This window comes from Hyperolius riggenbachi, chromosome 4 (assembly GCF_040937935.1).
Source record: "Hyperolius riggenbachi isolate aHypRig1 chromosome 4, aHypRig1.pri, whole genome shotgun sequence".
Taxonomy (NCBI): domain Eukaryota; kingdom Metazoa; phylum Chordata; class Amphibia; order Anura; family Hyperoliidae; genus Hyperolius; species Hyperolius riggenbachi.
In genome coordinates, this window is record NC_090649.1 from 395,508,287 (window position 1) to 395,529,860 (window position 21,574).

The 21,574-nt window shown below is 43.5% G+C and overlaps 1 protein-coding gene across 2 annotated transcripts in view; it reads left to right on the forward strand.

Moving 5' to 3' along the window:
- DZANK1 (double zinc ribbon and ankyrin repeat domains 1) overlaps positions 1-21,574 on the forward strand; it is a 93,834-nt gene that overhangs the window by 28,260 nt on the left and 44,000 nt on the right. For both annotated transcript variants that reach the window (XM_068232225.1, XM_068232224.1), the window contains exons 4-7: positions 4,291-4,408; positions 10,608-10,704; positions 12,834-12,958; positions 16,549-16,634. In XM_068232225.1, coding sequence (XP_068088326.1) covers positions 4,291-4,408; positions 10,608-10,704; positions 12,834-12,958; positions 16,549-16,634 — 426 coding nt within the window. The remainder of the gene's footprint in view (positions 1-4,290; positions 4,409-10,607; positions 10,705-12,833; positions 12,959-16,548; positions 16,635-21,574) is intronic.

Below are 21,574 nucleotides of genomic sequence, written 5' to 3' on the forward strand. Positions count from 1 at the left end.
TTTAGGCACTATCAGGGGAGTCTTAGGTTTAGGCACCACCAGGGGGGTCTTAGGTTTAGGCACCAATACGGGGGTCTAGGGGTTAGGGGTAGGTACAGGGAGGGTTACTTACTTTTTTTTTTTTAAACGTTATTATACATTTAACTTTTTAAACGGAAGATTAACGTTTTCACAATTGCCGATTTCATGCACATTATTTAATGATTTATAACTTTATAAAACATTATTTTTAAACGAAATATAGTACAATATATTTTTAAACGTTATCCATGTTTATCGTTTAAAACCCCGCGCCCTTTTTTTCCCAGCGCCCCTTTTTAACGTACACATTTCCCATATCCTACCCATAGAGCTATACTGTAGTAATCTAAGGCCTCTTTTCCAAGGACAGTTGAACTGTGTGCTCAGCAAGCAGTTACTAGGCAGCAGTGAGCAGTTACCAGGCAGCAGTAAGCAGTTGTGAGAGTTTGAGAGGCTTTTCACTGTCTATCAACTGTCCGTGGAAAAGAGGCACTAAGCATTTTAAACCTGGAGTGAACTAGAGGTTTAAGTGTAGATAAATTATGGGGCTCTTATAGGTTTTGCAAAGTTTTTACTGATGCTGGTTGTCACTTGCAGAAGTGATGCATGTTGGGAGTTCGTATTAATCGTATTAATTATAAATGTCTTGTGAGTCATAGGAAAATTTCAAAAAGGAACATATCAGTGTGTTATGGACACTTCTGGAAAAAGGATGCAAAATACTTGGGACATTTTCATACTTTTCCATCACAGTTAGGGCTCTTGTCAACAGGTGCAACGCTCAGTGAGCAGTTACCAAGCAACAGCAAGCAGTTGCCACTTGCCAGGCAGCAGCGAGCAGTTGCCACTTGCCAGGCAGCAGCAAGCAGTTGAGAGAGTTTGACAGTCTTTTCAACTGCTTGTGAAAAAGAGCCCAAACAAGAGCTCTCATAGCCACACTCCCTTCTGTGTAGGAGAAGGCCTGCATTGCGCAGCCGCTATAGTTCTCTCATTCCCCACCATCACAACCTTCTATAGCCACGGTCCATATCTAACCGTCCATATCCAACACCAATCGGTCCAACTGCTGATGTTATCTGACTCTCTTTAGAAAATAAAAACAAAGCCTGATTTATTGCTTTACAGAACTACCCCATTAAGTCACCCTTCAGCTAACATTTACAGGTAGGAAAGCCTTTGTCCAAGGCAGCTGGGAGATACTCCTTAGAACAAAATTACAATTTAAAGATCCACTACAAGGCAAAATAATATGTCACCTCCTTGTCACCTCTCTGGACCCCCATGCTTTAAAGGACACCTGAAGTGAGAGGTAGGGAACACACTTAGCAATGCATGCTATTCTGCTAAGTGTGTTCCCTGTCAGAGGGAGATGGAGGCAGACATGTTTTGTTTCCTTTTCAACAAAACCAGTTGCTTGACATCCTACTGCTCTTTCATGCATCAGTAGTGTCTAAATCATCCATCTAAAACAATCATGCGGCAAATCCAGACAAACTGCAGTCAAACCTCTCATCTGCATGCTTGTTCAGGGTCTATGGCTAAAAAATTGGAGGCGGAGGATCAGCAGGACAGCCAGGCAATTTGCATTGTTTAAAAGGAATTCAATATGGCAGCCTCCATATACTTCTTACCTAAGGGGTCCTTTAACAAGAACCTGTGGACAGGGCTGGTGCTGTGATTCAGGCAAAGTGGACAATTGCCCCAGGGCCCCCGACCGCTGCTGGATCCCCGTGCCACAGGACCCCACCAATTGGTCTCACCCCACTGCTCCCCTGGGCCTCTGTACATGTAGCGCCATACTAATCACTTAACTGTCTTGGAGCTGCTCTGTCCGCGCTGTCTTCAGCCACACTGCCTTCCTCTTCTGTGTGACCCGGCGTGTGTTATTTTCACATAACACGTTCCAGATGGAGAAGAAGCAGAGTAGCTGAAGACGGCACGGGTGGAGCAGCATCGGGACAGGTGAGTGATTAGTATGGAGCTACATATACAGGGCCCCTGGGGAGCAGCCGGGGGGCTGACTTTCCTCTAGGGAGGAGGGCTCCCAGCTTAAAGGGATTCTTTCGCGAAAAAAGTAGGCAGTTAAAAAATGTGACAGATGACAGGTTTTGGGCCAGTCCATCTTTTTAAGGGGGATTCTCAGGGCTTTCTTTGTTTTCAACAGCATTTCCTGAACAACAGTTTAACTGCCAAAATAGCAAGATACCAGCCGGCCTCCCTAATCACTTGCACACTATTATGTCATCTAAATTTTGCAACTGTTGTTCAGGAAATGCTGTTGAAAACAAAGAAAGCCCTGAGAATCCCCCTTAAAAAGATGGACTGGCCCAAAACCTGTCATCTGTCACATTTTTTAACTGCCTACTTTTTTCGCGAAAGAACTCCTTTAAGTTCACCCTGGGTCCCCTTAACTGTCCCTGCCTGTGAAGCTGGCAATTGAAGGAAACAAGGAACTGCAGTAAACTCTTGATGTGGGTAGTAACTTTTTCCCACTCTACAAAAGAATGTTTTATTTGGTGTCATTGTTAGAGAGATCTACCCACACCTGTTTGGACAACAAGAAGGGGGATTTCTAGCACATAGGGACACCATTTCCTTGCTACACTATATAAAATTAAAATAAAAATTCTTCCTGGAGTCAGTTTGAAGTTTAAGTTTAACTTCAGTGACAGGTATGATACTGGTAAGTACATCACGTACACAGCAGCAGTGCTTTTCTAAGTGCTTGTGATTTGAAAAGCTCTTGCTAATGTAATGCTATGTGTGTGTGTGCACTTGAGGGATGTGATTTTCTAAAAATCCCCCACAGCATTGCATTAGCAAGAGCTTAGCAAACTATAAGCGCTTAGAAGATGCTGCTAGTGAGTTCCAGGCCTACCAGTGGTAAACCACAAAATTAGTACAGCAGTGCAAACAGCTGCTATACAGTATAAGATGCAACAACTCCTAGTAGTTAGAAATATGAAATCTGCACCCCCTGGAAGTTCTGGGGTACGCAGGCGCAGGACACCTTGCCCATGCGCAATAACACGGAGACACTCAGGCTATGCTTTTTCTGTTGAGCCCTACCAGCTCTGTTCTACTGTGCAGACGTAAGGCAATCTTCCTCCTGCACAGTGTGGCCGTGCTTGTTAACAGACGGGAGCGGGTCCCAGTGCTGGATCAATGGAGGTGAGGGGGACAGGGGGAGCCTTTGCATTATCTAGACCAGGGCTTCCCAACTCTGTGGTCAAGTACCACCAACACTGCATGGTTGTTCAACCACCACGCATGTTAACGGGGTAACGCTCACGTTGTTATGGTAATGCATGCTATGCCACACTTCTGTGGACCCCATAGATAAAATAGGGAGCATGAAGCATCCAGTCTGCTCTGCAAGCTTAAGGCGCAGGACCCACTAGGAGTGCTTTTGCAGCACTTGCCGTTTGCGGGCGATCTGCAAATCGCTATATCAATGGATTTATATGGCATTGGTCCCATTTGTAGCACTGCCGTAATGGAGCAATCCCAAACCACTGTTTGCAGCATTTTCAGAGAGATCCTGGAACAATCGCGTTAATGGCTGCAGAGCCAAATTGCTCTGGGAAACGAAATAGACGATGCTTTTCAATCCATCGCAAAGTGCCACCAGTGGGTCTCAGGAATTACTGGGAGAACACCAACTATTTGTAGTTTTTGATGCTTAATGTTAGATGGTAACTTTATGATGTGAGATACTGTCTATTACTGCAACTAGTAAGATATAAGATACCGTATATAGGGCTTGATACACTAACTAGGGGTTTTATTGCCATGCAGAGACAGCGTATGGAAATATTACCGGTACTACCACAACTGTGTATCACGTGATACAATATTAGCGCAACCTGCTATACTCGAGTACCGCATGTGTTACTACAGTATGTGCACTACCGTAGCAACGCTCGCATTACTCAAGCACTGCGGGTCGTACTAATAGCGTAACTTGCTGTTCACTGCTGTATTAGTACCGGTAATATTACCGTACGCTGTCTCCGCACAGCAATATTACCACTAGTTAGTGCATCAGGCCCATATTCCTATTAGTTATAGTTGTTTTAAGGTCTTGAATGAACACATACAAGTTTGTAGTGTTAAAATACTTTTATAAAACCTTTGGAAACTAAAAACTTTTTATGCTGTTTGTCTTAGCAAAGAAAATTAACTGTGTGTATTACAGATAAGTAATGAATATTATTAATTCACCCTGGCATTGTTATGTGTACTGATGGGCATACATTTTACCTATAGAGATGGCAGAGAGAGTGGTATTGTCACAAAGGTGTTTACTGTGGAATATGTCCCCCTGGAAGTCAACACATCAGATGAAGACAACGATGAAAACTTTCTGAGAGAGCTTTCCAAGCAGGTAAACAATAAAGACTTGTCCCATCATCATGTCATTATGTGTTTTGGTTGACATCTTTCAGCACGACCGTTGTACAGACTTGGTGCTCGTTGCAGTTCTGTTTTATGGAAGGGTAAGGCTGGAAGGGAGGTCAACTTCACAAATTAAAATTTAGTGTGTGCGCTGGTATGACGAAAATGATGCTGAGCAGAGGTTATGTTGGAGCCATATAGACTGTGGTTGTTTCCTGTTATGGGATGTAGCAGAATAAATGATGCTGAGCAGTGGCTGGAGCCATATAGACTGTTGCTCCTTCCTGTTCTATGATTTAGCAGAATAAATGATGCTGAGCAGTGGCTGGAGCCATATAGACTGTGGGTGCTTCCTGTTATGGGATGTAGCAGAATAAATGATGCTGAGCAGTGGCTGGAGCCATATAGACTGTTGCTCCTTCCTGTTCTATGATTTAGCAGAATAAATGATGCTGAGCAGTGGCTGCAGCCATATAGACTGTGGGTGCTTCCTGTTATGGGATGTAGCAGAATAAATGATGCTGAGCAGTGGCTGGAGCCATATAGACTGTTGCTCCTTCCTGTTCTATGATTTAGCAGAATAAATGATGCTGAGCAGTGGTTATGCTGGAGCCATATAGACTGTGGCTGCTTCCTGTTATGGGATGTAGCAGAATAAATGATGATGTTGAGCAGTGGCTATGCTGGAACCATATAGACTGTGGCTGCTTCCTGTTATGGGATGTAGCAGAATAAATGATGTTGAGCAGTGGCTGGAGCCATATAGACTGTGGGTGCTTCCTGTTCTATGATTTAGCAGAATAAATGATGCTGAGCAGTGGTTATGCTGGGGCCATATAGACTGTGGCTGCTTCCTGTTATTGGATGTAGCAGAATAAATGATACTGAGCAGTGGTTATGCTGGAGCCATATAGACTGTGGCTGCTTCCTGTGATTGGATGTAGCAGAATAAATGATGCTGAGCAGTGGTTATGCTGGAGCCATATAGACTGTGGCTGCTTCCTGTTATTGGATGTAGCAGAATAAATGATGCTGAGCAGTGGTTATGCTGGAGCCATATAGACTGTGGCTGCTTCCTGTGATTGGATGTAGCAGAATAAATGATGCTGAGCAGTGGCTATGCTGGAGCCATATAGACTGTGGCTGCTTCCTGTGATTGGATGTAGCAGAATAAATGATGCTGAGCAGTGGTTATGCTGGAGCCATATAGACTGTGGCTGCTTCCTGTGATTGGATGTAGCAGAATAAATGATGCTGAGCAGTGGTTATGCTGGAGCCATATAGACTGTGGCTGCTTCCTGTGATTGGATGTAGCAGAATAAATGATACTGAGCAGTGGTTATGCTGGAGCCATGTAGACTGTGGCTGCTTCCTGTGATTGGATGTAGCAGAATAAATGATGCTGAGCAGTGGTTATGCTGGAGCCATATAGACTGTGGCTGCTTCCTGTGATTGGATGTAGCAGAATAAATGATACTGAGCAGTGGTTATGCTGGAGCCATGTAGACTGTGGCTGCTTCCTGTGATTGGATGTAGCAGAATAAATGATGCTGAGCAGTGGTTATGCTGGAGCCATATAGACTGTGGCTGCTTCCTGTGATTGGATGTAGCAGAATAAATGATACTGAGCAGTGGTTATGCTGGAGCCATGTAGACTGTGGCTGCTTCCTGTTATTGGATGTAGCAGAATAAATGTTGATGAGCAGTGGTTATGCTGGAGCCATATAGACTGTGGCTGCTTCCTGTTATTGGATGTAGCAGAATAAATGTTGATGAGCAGTGGTTATGCTGGAGCCATATAGACTGTGGCTGCTTCCTGTGATTGGATGTAGCAGAATAAATGATGATGCTGAGCAGTGGTTATGCTGGAGCCATATAGACTGTGGCTGCTTCCTGTGATTGGATGTAGCAGAATAAATGATGATGCTGAGCAGTGGTTATGCTGGAACCATATAGACTGTGGCTGCTTCCTGTGATTGGATGTAGCAGAATAAATGATGATGCTGAGCAGTGGTTATGCTGGAGCCATGTAGACTGTGGCTGCTTCCTGTGATTGGATGTAGCAGAATAAATGTTGTTAAGCAGTTGTTATGCTGGAGCCATATAGACTGTGGCTGCTTCCTGTGATTGGATGTAGCAGAATAACTTACTACATTCTACTAAATGTCACTACAGTGCGCCATTTTTTAACTTCAATTTTTATTGAATTTTTTGTTATAATAAAGATAACAATCAATCAACATAACATTCAGTTGGCATTGAAGCTACCTTAATAATTACAGTAGCATCCAGTATACATTTATAAGCAAACAGTATAACTTGTGTTCTGCCTATTACATACTCATATTCTATGACCATACAATAAAGAACAGAGTATGGTGTAAACTGAAGGAAGATAATGTCATATGCTCGACCTGTTTTCATGGGGTCTCACGGCTAGGCAGGTGGGAGATCATAGTGAGGTTTAAAACGTCCCACACTTTGATGAGTATACCAATAAAGAGTAGGAATTAGGCAACAAACTGTAAAATATTAGATATATTGCCATAGAGTCACCATGCTGCCTCTTTAACACACAACAACATCACCTCTCTACAGGGGCATTGCTAGCCCCAAATCTATTCAGGCAGTGGGCAGCAATACTCACCTCCGGCTGCTTGGTCTCCGGATTCTGCTGACTTCTCCTCTTCCGGGCTTCTTTCCCTTCTCCACCACAACACCCAACATGACCAATAGAGGCACCACTGCACCCAGCATGGCACCACACAGGGCATCTATGTGCGCCTACTAGGTGCTACGGTGCCATGCTGGGTGCTGTGATGCCTTTATGTGGGCATACAGGGAGCTGTAGTTCTACTATGGGGGCATGATGGGAGTTGTGGTGCCTCAATGGGAGGCCCATGGAAGCATGGGATGGGGGTCCACTAAAAGGTCAGGGAATGCTATGGGGGGACTGCCAGACAACCTGGCGGCAGGCCAGAACACACATTTGAAAGCCAAACTAGCCAGTACAGAAGCCAGGTAACTCTGCCTAGTTATGTTTACGTGACACTGCCTATTTATGTGATAGGCTGCATTTTATTTTATTTTTTGTATTAATGGAGAGAGGACTTTATCCAACATTTTGCTGGGAGGACCTACTTAGATCGCTGTTAAGTTCATGTAAATTTAGCTCCACCCACAACCACACCCACATTATGGCCTGGCAACACCCATTTTTCGGCTGAGGTACCCAAAAGTGCCCTGGATCTCTTAGGGTCCTAGCAACTACCCTGCCTCTCTTCATACATGTTAAGCATAGTCTGTCCTCTCTTTTAAGCCTCTGTCTCAACCACTCTGCAGAACCACCTGAATGGCTTGCCAAACAATCGTGTTTATCTCCTCCTGCCTATCAGTCATCTCCTCCTGGATGTCCGCTAGGTTCCTGAAACTAAATCTGAACAAAATGGAATTTATGATCTTCCCACCCTGGCCATCCCTGAACCTCCCGGATGTGCATATCACTGTTAAGCACACTATCAATCGTCCTACCTCTCAAGCCTGCTATCTGGGTGTCACCCTGGACTCTGCACTCTCCTTCACTCCCCACATCCAAAACCTCACAAAGTCCCGCAACTTCCACCTCCTTAACATCTGCAAGATCTGTCCTTTCCTGACCTCTGCCACCACCAAACTCCTTATCCATGCCCTCATCATTTCCCGCCTTGACTACTGCAATGCCCTTCTGTCTGGTCTCCCTATGACCCAAATTGCCCCGCTGCAGTCCATTGTGAATGCGGCAGCCAGAATTATCCACTACTTCCATCGCTTCACCACGGCGGCTTCCCTCTGTGAATTCCTTTCACTGGCTTCCTACCCAGTCCAGAATCAGATTCAAGATACTGTGTCTGACCTACAAATCAGTCAACAAAACCTGTCCAACCTACATTTCCAATATTACTCAGAGGTACACACCTAACCGCTCACTCTGCTTCTCCAATGAACTTCGCCTGACCGCACCCCCCCCCCCCCCCGCATCACCCAGTCCCATGCACGCCTCCAGGACTTCTCAAGAGCTTCTCCAACACTATGAAACTACCTACCACCACCCATTAGGGCAGCCCCCTCCAACATCTTCAAGAAGGCCCTCAAAACTCGCCTTTTCACTATGGCCTACCCCCCCCCCCCACTCTAGACCCGCAGATGAACTCTGGTCCCCTACCTTTTGTGTCCCTACCTCTCCCTCTAGATTGTAAGCCTTTGAGCAGGGGCATCCTCCTTTTGTGTCCTACCTGATCACGCACCTCCATTACTGTGCACCCATGCTATGCATTTGAGTAAACTCGATTTGCCTAATCCCCATGCTTCCATCCAGTGACTGACTAAGCATTAGCTTGTACTTATGCTGTGCTCTTACCTGGTTTTTCTTGTTTTCCTGTATTGTCGTATTGCTGTATGTCACCACTAAATATTGTCTGTAACTTTCACTAATGTCCAGCGCTGCATAATATGTTGGCGCTTTATAAATACAATAAATAAATAACTATGCCTACAACGAAAAAAAGAGAGAATCAAAACATTAACCTTTTAAGATGATCTCATGGATAATCAGAATACTGATTGTACATATTCGGTCAGCCCTTCTTTCTGGAGAATGTCGAATGTCTGGTTGGGGCTGATTCCATAAACATAATGCAACCACATAGGCCATATAAAAATAGTTAAACTGGGATGATGTTTCTGGTGTTTTTTCTTATGCACTTTTAACCAGTAATCATAAAATGGTCCAACTGAATTTGCAGCAGTGCTCGTTTCCAGCATAGTAACAATTTGATTTTCATGTGAGACTTAGTGAAAATTATGTTATTTTGTGTGCGTCTTCCATACTAAAACTGTTATGTACAGTACATCTCCCAGATAAATGTTGCCCACAATTACCTCTTTTGTGTGTCCGACACCTGTTGGCCTCTGTGAAAGCGGGAGCCCCACGAAATGGCGGTAAGGTCGGTGTTTGTACCCCCAATGCTTGTATGCCTTTTGCTATAATCTAATAAACCCAAAGTGCATTAAGTTGGTGCTGCGCCTATGACCTATCTTCTTTACCGATAAACCTTCTGCAAGAGCACATCCGGATTGGGAAAATCTGAAGCTATCCTGCTAGCTATTGTGTCTGGTGCCGACCTCTACCTCTATTAGTCAGTGTGTGTGTGTACATTTGGGGTGCTCGGCTCTTTGCCACAAAGCAGGTGGTTTCAGCGCACGGGGCTCAGTGCCAAGCGCCAAAACTAGGTGGCCCATAGCAGTAATGTTATACTGTGCAGGGCGCGTAAGGGTTATTCAGGGCTTACATCTCCCTCTGAGTTGCGACGACTCGGAGGGTGAATAGTATTTTACGCCGCCAGGGATGTGAGTGGCAGGAGGGCGAGCAATAATTCGGCTCACCCTGCGCCCAGCTCTCCAGCGGCGTACATATAGGTATGCCTGTGCCAGGCAGCCCATCTAGTTGTATTGAGAAGGAGGTGGGCAAGCACAGTGGAAACTACATATAGCAGGAGGCTATGTATTATTCTTCTTGGTGGATTGCTGAAGATATCGGAGGACAACCATACACAGGTAGGTTGTCACCTGTAACAATCATGAATGATTGTTTCAGGCAATGAAAACCTAGTGTGTGCCCCTAGCTCAGCGCTGCATGCCTCATTTAGCCATCTTGCCACGTTCCTCCCTTGCTTCTATGTAAATCACCCTGTCTACCAGTTACAAGTAGTGCTTTTCACCAGAGTACAGAAAGAAACGAGACCACTAATAGAGGAGTTAGCTGTAGAAAAAAGGTCAACTGATTTTCTCAGTGTGCCATTGGTGAAAGCGTATACGCAGTGTCGGACTGCTTGCTGGGAGAGGAAATCCACTTGCTGGCTAAGCAGCAGTAATGAGGTGTTGCTGCTCACAATGAAGACTTGCTGCAGGTTTCTATTGGGAGTGATAACACAGGGTTTCTGCTACTTGGCCAGCAGGTGGCTTTCCTCAGTTTTTCCACCTCCCAATCCAACACTGTCTATACGTTTCCCTGGATGATACCTATGCAGAAATAATCATTGTACGCCATTGCACTCTCCTTCTGCACTGTACCAGGAATAGGAGAGACATAAAACAGGTATAATCAGTGTGTTCCTGTACAGAATAGTGATTTTTATGATCTTTTCTTTTAGGACTCTGTCAATGTCTCTTCCCCTTTAAAGCCTAAAAAGAAAGATGGCATGTCACAAAGACCCTTAGCCTGGAATGATACAACAGAGATTTATAAAGGTAACTTACTGGTATAACAGACTGCTAGGCACTGGCATAAACTACTGGACCTAATGAATATGTTACAGGCAAAGTAATACGTAAATCTAGGCATTCTATAGAATGGCTAAATCATTTCACACAAAGTACGAATTTGCTTCATATTTCATATGAACTGAATCTACACACCCATCAAATAACTCAGTTAAAGCAGCTCAGTCTGCCCATGGCAAAATTGATCAATTGAAAAGACCCTGATTTGTAATTAATAGGTTATGAAACCAGTCACAGCAAGTGGAAATTCAACATTTGTGAACAAATACTGGTGCTCATATGTGATAGACCTAGTCTAACACAGCAAAGGACACATGACTGGCCATTTATTGTCTTGGCTCTGGGTGAGTAGCAAATTGCGATTTGAAATTACATGCTGAAATCAATTGGGCATTGGCCTGCGTTGTATGGGCAGTCGACAGATCTCTCTCCAGATTTGATCAGAGAGAAATCTGTCTCTTGGTCGAATTTGCCCATCATCACTAGATATATGACCAAATAAGTTGTTCCCAATAGAGGCAGTGGTGCTATCTGATTGTGGGGTGTTAAAACCTGGCTCTTCCTAAATCAGGGGAATGCCACATGTAGTCTATGACAACACTGTGACTTGGTAACCATTGAATTGCCTTGTGGATAGATGAAGGCTCCCCAAGGCTATAGGTGGGAGCGTGATCCCCCAACTGAAATATCACATCACTGCCCTGTGGGATCTTATCACCAACAGAAATGAGAGCAATGGTTTTCAAACCCTGAGAGAGCAGCTCCATCAGACCATCCAAGGGTGGTGGGCTACTATCCTGCCTCCTTTAAAGAAATATTATAACATAAAATAAGTTAGGCACTGAAACGTTATAAATGTGCTGACCATGCAACGTCAGTCATGTGCACACAGGAAAGATTTATTTTTATTAAATTAAGGTTGCTCTAGATTTATTAAAGATGTTCTTGCTGGGGGTGCTGCACTTCACTGCAGTAGCTCAAAGTGTATTCCTCTAACTTTCAGCAATCTTTTCTATATTCTGATATGACTCAGATGATGTGTGTGCAAACTTTTGGCACTAATTAATGGGCACTTTTTTAAAAAATTCAGCCCTAGTTTGCTTATAAACACTTATGATCTGCTTTAAATCAACCAAGGATCATTCTATGTAAGTGTATACTATACTTGTTGGGAGAAGTGTTACATGGTATTATGAGTTCAATACACTAAGGCTTTGTACACAAGCCATTAGATGGATCTCGGCTGAGGAGAGCTGTCCCCAGACTGTCGTTTGAAGGATCTAGTCCCAATCCCTGCGAGTGATTGCAGTTTGCTTGTATGTGTTCCTAACCTCCTGTAGGATACAATTTAATAATCTTTAACCAGATGGTTTTGAGGTTACCTTAAAGAGCTGTTTCACATAGAAGTCATCCTATCAAACAGTCAATTAATAAGTTCAGTTGTTCTCAAACATATTTTTATCTATACCATAAACGCTCAGCGAGTGCATATAAGCCGACTTGCATATAAGCCGAGGTACCCACTCTTCCCTCAGAAACCAGGAAGATGTAATTGATTTACGTATAAGCCCCCTCCCCAGTATAGCCCCCTCCACAGTAGCCAGATGTGCCCCCTGTACAAGTCAGCCCCCCTCCCCATAGCCAGATGAACCCCAAAGACAATACATCTGTATCTCAAGATGCCACTAGATGGTGTCACAGATATGAGACACAGCAATTATCACACAGGAAGAATCCCTGATCATTGAACTGACACATTGCTTGCACGCTCCACTCCACAAGCAAGGGGACACAGGTAGTCTTGAGCAGAGCGCTCTGCCTGCACACCAGGTTGCAGGGGATGGGGGGCACATACACAGCAGGGAGCCAGCTGGCAAGAGCAGAATCACTAGTGCACGATCCCTACGCTGCTAGCAACAAAACCTGCTCCACCATCCATTCTGCTCCACGAACTCACATATAAGCTGAGGGGGGTAACTTTTCAGCAAATTTTTTGTGCTGAAAAATTAGGCTTTTACGTATATAAGGTAATAGTGATTTGTTGTGTAATGTATGAATAAAACTTTTACTAATGTTATGTATGTTTTTGTGTTAAGAATACGATTTAGATGGGAGACCCAGCCACAGGTCTTTAACCGGTCCACGCTTTATGAACACCCGCCTGGGGAAGCCCATTCAGTCAGAGGATCCATTGTCCTCCCCTCAGACCCTGACACCTCAGGTACAGTGCAGCATATGCTGTGTTGTCCTACGTTACACATTGTCTCACAAAACCGCATCCAGGCTAAGGCTGCTTTCACAGTGCGACGTTAAAGTCGCACGTTAGAAAAAGTAATAACGCAGACTAACGCACAGCAACACAAAGTGTGTGTGACATTTACAGTGCTCACGTTGCGTTGTGTGTAACGTGTAGCAATATTTAGAAAGTGCTGCATGCTGTGCGTTAGAAGCGTTATTAGCTGCGTTGAACTGTTTGTACATGCTCAGTAATGTTTTTTTTTTTTAAATGTGGCGCATGTGCCGTTTTTGTTCCATCAGTATGTGACGAAAACGGCGCACCGCGATACACATAACATACTTTAAAACAACGTCCAACTTCAAAACCCACATGCGTTGCGTTAGGAGCAAGTTGTGCGACCATAACGTCTAAGTGTGAAAGAGCCCTAAAGGACAACTATAAAGCCAAAGTATTTTGGTTTCCCGAAATATAGAGGTCCAGGTACTTTTTGTTCAAAACCCCAGGGGTATAAGGGAGTGTTGCCTGTGGCAGCCAGTAACAAAGCAGGTTGATTCAGTGCATACATTTTATTAAAAAAAAATGTTTTGATTCAACAGGTAGAACACACTTAAGAAAAGGAGCCCAATCAACAAGGCCATCAATTATCAAAAAATGCTGAAAATCGTCTCAATATATCAAAATGTCGTTTATTGAAGACTGAATAACACATCACAATGAATAAAAAACAGATAATTAAAACCCCTGTCTAAATCCGAAGGTAATCGGAAATCCTAGTAGCAGCATCAAGTAAAAAGTGCCTAGTGCTAACTGTGAATATAATGCGGACCTGTTACAATGCAATCATGGAATAAAGTGCAGAGTGCTGAAAGTGCAAAATTGCAAAAAACAAAAATCAAAAAATAGCAAAAAGATCCACAATAGTGAATTAAGACACTGAACCTATGTGTAAATCAATGGTATATATAAACAGTGGATATAAACAGTGCACAACCATAAACAATGTGATGCCATAAATGCAATAGGGGTCCTGTGCGTGAAGTGCCCAGAATATAGACAATTGTAAGTGCTTACCAAGAGCTAAGCTGCATCCGAGGAGACTGGGGGATATCGCCTTGCGCGTTCGCAGCGAGCGGCTTCGCTGCGAACGCGCAAGGCGATATCCCCCAGTCTCCTCGGATGCAGCTTAGCTCTTGGTAAGCACTTACAATTGTCTATATTCTGGGCACTTCACGCACAGGACCCCTATTGCATTTATGGCATCACATTGTTTATGGTTGTGCACTGTTTATATCCACTGTTTATATATACCATTGATTTACACATAGGTTCAGTGTCTTAATTCACTATTGTGGATCTTTTTGCTATTTTTTTATTTTTGTTTTTTGCAATTTTGCACTTTCAGCACTCTGCACTTTATTCCATGATTGCATTGTAACAGGACCGCATTATATTCACAGTTAGCACTAGGCACTTTTTACTTGATGCTGCTACTAGGATTTCCGATTACCTTCGGATTTAGACAGGGGTTTTAATTATCTGTTTTTTATTCATTGTGATGTGTTATTCAGTCTTCAATAAACGACATTTTGATATATTGAGACGATTTTCATCATTTTTTGATAATTGATGGCCTTGTTGATTGGGCTCCTTTTCTTAAGTGTGTTCAATATGTTGTTTAGCTCAATTGAATCTTACATTGATGTGTAGCTCTACTTTTGGTTGTGTTAGATTGATTCAACAGGTATTCTTTAAATACCCAAATGTCTCCACATAAAGACTTGTGTTTGGACCCCTGCAGTTGTATATTATTTCCCCCAAGCCTTTTGAAATATTGTATCATCTCAAACTGTAGCAAAACCAAACTATCCATCTGCTGTTTATGTCGCTGAGCAATGCATTGTTTTATGTGAAAGTGGGAAATAGTGAATATGCACTACTATATATCGTAATAGTAGATGACAAGAATAATAACTATAGACATTAATGTATATATAACCCAGCCCTACATCTCAATATACATTAATATCCACAGAGCTTTCACCACAAGACTTTATGGGGGTAATTATCAAAGTATATCACCCATGTGAATTACATTAAAACCGTACTTTTTTGAATAATTGCTTAAAGAGGAACTTAAACCCAGGATTGAACTGGTGAAACCCCTCCCACAATGTGATGTTCTGACCATGGGCCCAGTCTGTGAACTTTGATGCATTGTGGGAAATAATAACTTTTTCCAGCTACCAAACAAGCAGTATCGCCCTCTGCACATAGAACTCTCAGTAAGGCCTGGAACCCACTACAAAGTGCTATCGCTAATCGCAAGCTAGCATTAATGAGCGTTTTGTAAGCAATTTCATGAGCATTTTCTGGACATTTTGGTAGCTATTTTAAAAAGTGCATGCGTTTTGCCAGCGATTGTGTAGCGATTTCATTCTGATTGGTCCTTTCAATTAATTTATTTTTTTTTACAGTGTGCAGTCATTTAAAAACGCTAGCAAAATCGATCTGTATAGCGATTCATGAGTGATTATGCCAGAGTTTATATACTTTACATTGCAGAAATGCTAACACTAACGCAAAACACTAATGCTCAAAAATGTTGCATGTTCTGCATTCACGATTTTGCTAATCGCAATCTTGCCAGTGGAATTTGGCCCATCCATTGACATTAGCTGAGCGTTTAGGGAAATCGCTAGCGTTTTGAATTGCTCCCTAAATGCGCAAAAAATTGCTCTAGTGGGTTCCAGCCCTAAGGAACATTCTGTACAGATTACCTTGCAGAACTAAAGATGTCCTAACCATTGATACATTTCAGAATGTAAATCAAGGAGAGTAAAGGTTTTATAAAGCTCAAACACTGACTAAATAATCTATAAATTCATTTTGAAAAAAATTAAGCAATTTTATTCATTATGTTATTTTCCCTACAATTCCTCTTTAAAGAAGCACTATAGCGAATAAGCATTTTTTATTTGCTAGATAAAATCAAACAAGTATGTGGAACAAGTATGGAAAAAAAGGAATGATTACAACAAACAACAAAAATTATAACAAGCAGAGCTGTCACATTAAAGGAGAGGTGCACAGGCACAGACCAAGTACAGTGCAGTGCTGCCTACCCAGTTACAGCAGCAATGTAGAAAGGAGAGGAGGAGCGGAGACGCACATCCACCTCAAACTCTTTATTCACAAATCCAGGCAACACATCCATAAGTTGGGACAGGGGTACAGGCAACTGTGGGGGTCGACACCTATTTCGCGCCTAATGTGAGTGGTGCTTCATCAGTAAGAGGTGCTGTCACATTACTTATATAATCAATGGGCTTGTGCAGTGAGTGACGGAGATGCCGATCAGCTCATTCACTTGTGGGGGACATCAATAGTAACAGTTGTCTTTGTGTATAATTTATCTTCCTACACAGATGTGGTAAGAACAGTGCTTTGTTGTTACTACCTTCCTCATCTCTCTATCTAGCAATTAAAAAATGCCTAATTCGCTATAGTGCCCCTTTACAAATGCCTATATGGGGTAGAAATATTACCGGTAATTTATTCCTTGTACTATGTAGGTGAATGGGACAACAGAACCAGCAATTAGGAAGAGTCTGACAAGTACACAGAGTATGAGAATCCAAAGGGAGACGGATTTCCTTAAGTAAGTCTTCTGTCATGCTTCCATGTTTGTGTAGCTCAGTGTGAACAATGTGGATATCACCAAGATAAGCTATGAATGTTCTATCCAGTATGAATCTAGTTACTGTATAGAATCAATGATTCCATCTTATTATTCCTGTCTTCTCATAACTGTCATTTTTTCTTTTACTCAATTGCTTCTGTTAGCAGTTACATGTTATTATAAGGAGGTAGGTCACTCAGAGAATTAATTGAGTTGACTGCTTCATCATATTTAGTTGTACTAGTAGTAGAGGTGTATGTGTGATGTGTTTATTCCCATTGTCCATGAATATGTAGTGGTATTTCAGGGTAAAGTCACTGCATTACATAAACAAAATATACCATTAATGTTGGATAGCCACATTCAACCTGGGAGTTTTCATGGAAAGGATATGGTCGCCACTGTTCAGCAGTTTTACTGACGGGACCCCACAAATCTTCACACCCTTTCCCTTGCCAACCCCTGGTGACCCTCACAGCCTGGAGGGCCTATCTTACAAGTGTTATAAACCAAGTGTGACCATCATAATCCTCACACCCATAACATGTGTGGACTAGAGATGTAGCGAACTGTTCGCCGGCGAACGGTTCCAGGCGAACTTTGGTAGTTCGCGTTCGCCTGCAGCAGGCGAACTTTTGCAGAAGTTCGATTCGCCCCATAATGCTCTATTGAGCAAAACTTTGACCCTCTACATCACAGTCAGCAGGCACATTATTGCCAAACACACTGCTGGAGGCCCGCCCCCCTCTCCTCTTCTCTCCTCTCCTCCAAGCAAGGTCCTTATACCATTTGACTCACTTGTCTGCCTACACTAATTAGTTAAGGGACAGGTGCTTCCCTCCACCCCTTCTACCTATTCCCTCCTCCCGGAGGGAGGAGGGTCTCATCTGCCAGGGAATTACATTATTTCAAAAGCCAGCTTACATACCGTGGCTGGGAATTGAACCCAGGTCTCAGTGCATGGTAGGTAACTAACATATCCATTATACCACCAACACTAGAGAAAAATTAGACAAGACTAGACAAGACAAGACAAATAACATTTATATCACACTTTTCTCCTGGCAGACTCAAAGCACCAGAGCTGCAGCCACTAGGGCACACTCTATAGGCAGTAGCAGTGTTAGGAAGACTTGCCTAAGGTCTCCTACTGAATAGGTGCTGGCTTACTCAACAGACAGAGTCGAGATTTGAACCCTGGTCTCCTGTGTCAGAGGCAGAGCCCTTAACCATTACACCTTCCAGCCACTGCTTAGTGATATCTAGCACCATCCAGCCACTGCTTAAGGATATGTAGCATGGCCTTGCCTTTCGTGTTCAACAGTTGTCCAAAGAGAACCCCAGATAGCCAGGTAGATTCATCTCTCTCTCTCTCTCTCTCTCTCTCTAGTAGGGATGGTCACCGCTTTCCGCGGAATTGTATTTTTGCGCATAAATGGATTGAGCATAAAATGGTACATGCTAGGCTGGCTTCAGCATGTAGTGTTGGTGGTGACAAGGCCATGCCTGGCTACATATCCTTAAGCAGTGGCTGGATTGTGTAATGGTTAAGGGCTCTGCCTCTGACACAGGAGACCAGGGTTCGAATCTCGGCTCTGTCTGCTCAGTAAGCCAGCACCTATTCAGTAGGAGACCTTAGGCAAGTCTTCCTAACACTGCTACTGCCTATAGAGTGTGCCCTAGTGGCTGCAGCTCTGGTGCTTTGAGTCTGCCAGGAGAAAAGCGTGATATAAATGTTATTTTTCTTTTGAATTGAGCATAAATTGTACATGCTAGGCTAGCTTCAGCTAGCTTCAGCTAGAAGTGTTGGTGGTATAATGGATATGTTAGTTACCTACCATACCCTGAGACCTGGGTTCGCTTGAACCGAGGGAGGAGGGTGGAGGGAGGAGGGAGCTCCAGGTATTAGAACCCATTAAACATGTTTTCTATCATTTTTTTAGCCAGTAGAAATTTTTGTAAATTTTGAAGTTCGCATCCCCATTGAAGTCTATTGCGGTTCGTGAACTTTTTCGCGAACCGAACTTTCCGTGGAGGTTCGCGAACAGGGTTCGCAAACCGAGAAAAGCGTGATATAAATGTTATTTTTCTTTTGAATTGAGCATAAATTGTACATGCTAGGCTAGCTTCAGCTAGAAGTGTTGGTGGTATAATGGATATGTTAGTTACCTACCATACCCTGAGACCTGGGTTCGATTGAACCGAGGGAGGAGGGTGGAGGGAGGAGGGAGCTCCAGGTATTAGAACCCATGAAACATGTTTTCTATCATTTTTTTAGCCAGTAGAAATTTTTGTAAATTTTGAAGTTCGCATCCCCATTGAAGTCTATTGCGGTTCGTGAACTTTTTCGCGAACCGAACTTTCCGGGGAGGTTCGTGAACAGGGTTCGCAAACCGAAAATCGGAGGTTCGCGACATTACTAGTGTGGACACACCTGCTCTGAAAGATCAACGCAGGCAAAAAGGGCTCTGAAAATTTGGGTGCACCTTGCGCCGTCATAAGCCGTAATGTGAATTACGGCTAAATCGCGCTCGGACAGTAATTTGGCCACGCCCAAATTATTATAAAAACTGTGTGATTCGGCCACCAGAAGTAGCTGGAAGCCGAATTATGTTTTTTTCCTAGAGTCCATGGTGGCCTGGAGGGGGAATAGTAATTAACACTGTCGGGACTTTTGCAGGAGCATGGTGAGCTTTTTGGGCATGCTAAGCTGTGGTGCCTCAATGGGGGGTATGCTGGGTTTGGTTCTGTGGTGCCTCTATGGGGGGATACTAAATGCTGTGGTTCCATGCTGGGTGCTGTGTTTCCTTTATGGGGGCATGCAGGGAGCTGTGGTTCTTCTATGGGGCATGCTGGGAATTGAGGTTCCTCAATAAGGGTCCCATGGGAGGGGGTCCACTAGAAGGTCAGGGAATGCTATAGTGAGGGGACTGCCTGACAACCTGGCAGAAGGCAGCCCGCCCAGCAGAAAGCTAGACCAACCAGCACAGAAGCCAGGTAACTCTGCCCAGTTATGTTTAAGTGACAATGCCTATTTATGTGATATGTTGCATTTTTTTTGTTTTTTTTTAATTAATAGAGAGGGGGCTTCATCCAACATTTTGCTGGACAGGCCTACTTAGACCACTGTTAAGATCATATAAATTTAGCTCCATCCATGGTCACGCCCAAAATTCTGGTGTGTAGCTGTACCCATTTTTCGTGTGGAGTGCCCTGGATCTCTTAGGATCCTAGTAACGCCCCTGCCATCTAGTGAACAAAAGTAAGGTCAAGCTGCTAGTTGTGCTGTGTGACTGTGGCTGGGATATCTTTATAGGTATTTTAAACATAGGACTGGGTGGACACAAATAAAACTCTTTTGACAACAGTATTTAAAATATATTTTCACATATACTGTCATGCATTATCCAATAAAATCGTATTTGTCAGGATTGCCCATCGTTGAAATGCAAGGGACAAAACAGACATGGAAGAAATGGATTGATGTGTACCGGTCCTTAGAAAATGATTGCTGGCCCATCCATTTTGTCTGCTGCACATTCTGTCAGACATGCAGAGCTGCGGACCTGGTGTGAAGAAAGCCTCAGGGCTGACAGGAGCAGCACAGGCAATCATTGCGGGTCTACATTCTACACATTGCCCTAATTATCCTGGGGGCAGAACTGTTCTTTGCATGACACAAGCCACAGCTGCTACTGAAAGTAAAAATGTGCCCGAAGTTCAGCTGTAAATGACACATTTGTATTTCAAAACAGCTTTTATTTTCCTCGGAAAGTAAAATATAATGTTTTTACATTCTTTACTTTGATGGCTTTGGCAGTTTCTCTTTCAGACATTTTGAAGGGAAGAAAAAGTGTCATTGTTATTTATAGCTTGTTGTGGCTGAAGGTCAGTAACAGGCAGTTATACGCTCCCAGTCCTGGGTCAACTGTAGTACTGGTCTAAAGCCCTATCCCATAGAGCCGTATCAATCCATGCAATGCACTGATGAGAAATAGAATGTCTGAAACAGGCTGTCTGTATGTTGGGTTGATATAGCTCTGTAAAATATATAAGCTATAGGCAGGGCTGGATTTACCATAAGGCATTGTAGGCATGTGCCTACAGACGCCTGATGATAGAAAGGCAGCTCACACCTCTCCCCGTGCACCTCCCTTCCTTCCTCCCTATGCAGAGTCCTGATAAGAGTGTAAATGAGAAGCTACTCACCTAGCTCTCTGCATTCTACTGACAAGATCTCCCTTCAGTAAGGGCACTGAGGGTCCTTCTGACTACCTAATACTAAGGGACACCTGTAGCTGCCTATGATGGGCAAGGGAAGTAAGGGAGAAGTGACAGCTTCTTGCGATGCGGTTCAGTGGGGGTTTGTAGGTTCATGGAGGGTGGAGTCTAAGGTGCCAGGACATCTGTGCCTCTAGCCTCCTGTGAGGTAAATCCGGGCCTGGCTATAGGCTTACTATACAGCTGCTGTTCTGGATGTGATCCTGACTTTCAGGGCTCACTTTAAGTCAAATAACTGCAAATACCTTCTCTTTTAAAGGAGAACTGTAGTGAGAGGGATATGGAGGCTGCCATATTTATTTCCTTTTAAGCAATACCAGTTGCCTGGCAGCCCTGATGGTCCATTTGCCTAAAGAAGTGTCTGAATCACACCAGAAACCAGCATGCAGCTAATCTTGTCATATCTGTCTAAATTTGTCAGAAACACCTGATCTGCTGCATGCTTGTTCAGGGCCTATGGCTGAAAGTATTAGAGGCAGAGGATTAGCTGAATAGCCAGGCAACTGGTATTGCTTAAAAGGAAATAAATATGGCAGCCTCCATATACCTCTCACTACAGTTCTCCTTTAAGAAGGCAAACATATATACTAAAGTTAGACCTATTGTCTTTTATAGTTTCTTGAAACCCTTATATTAGT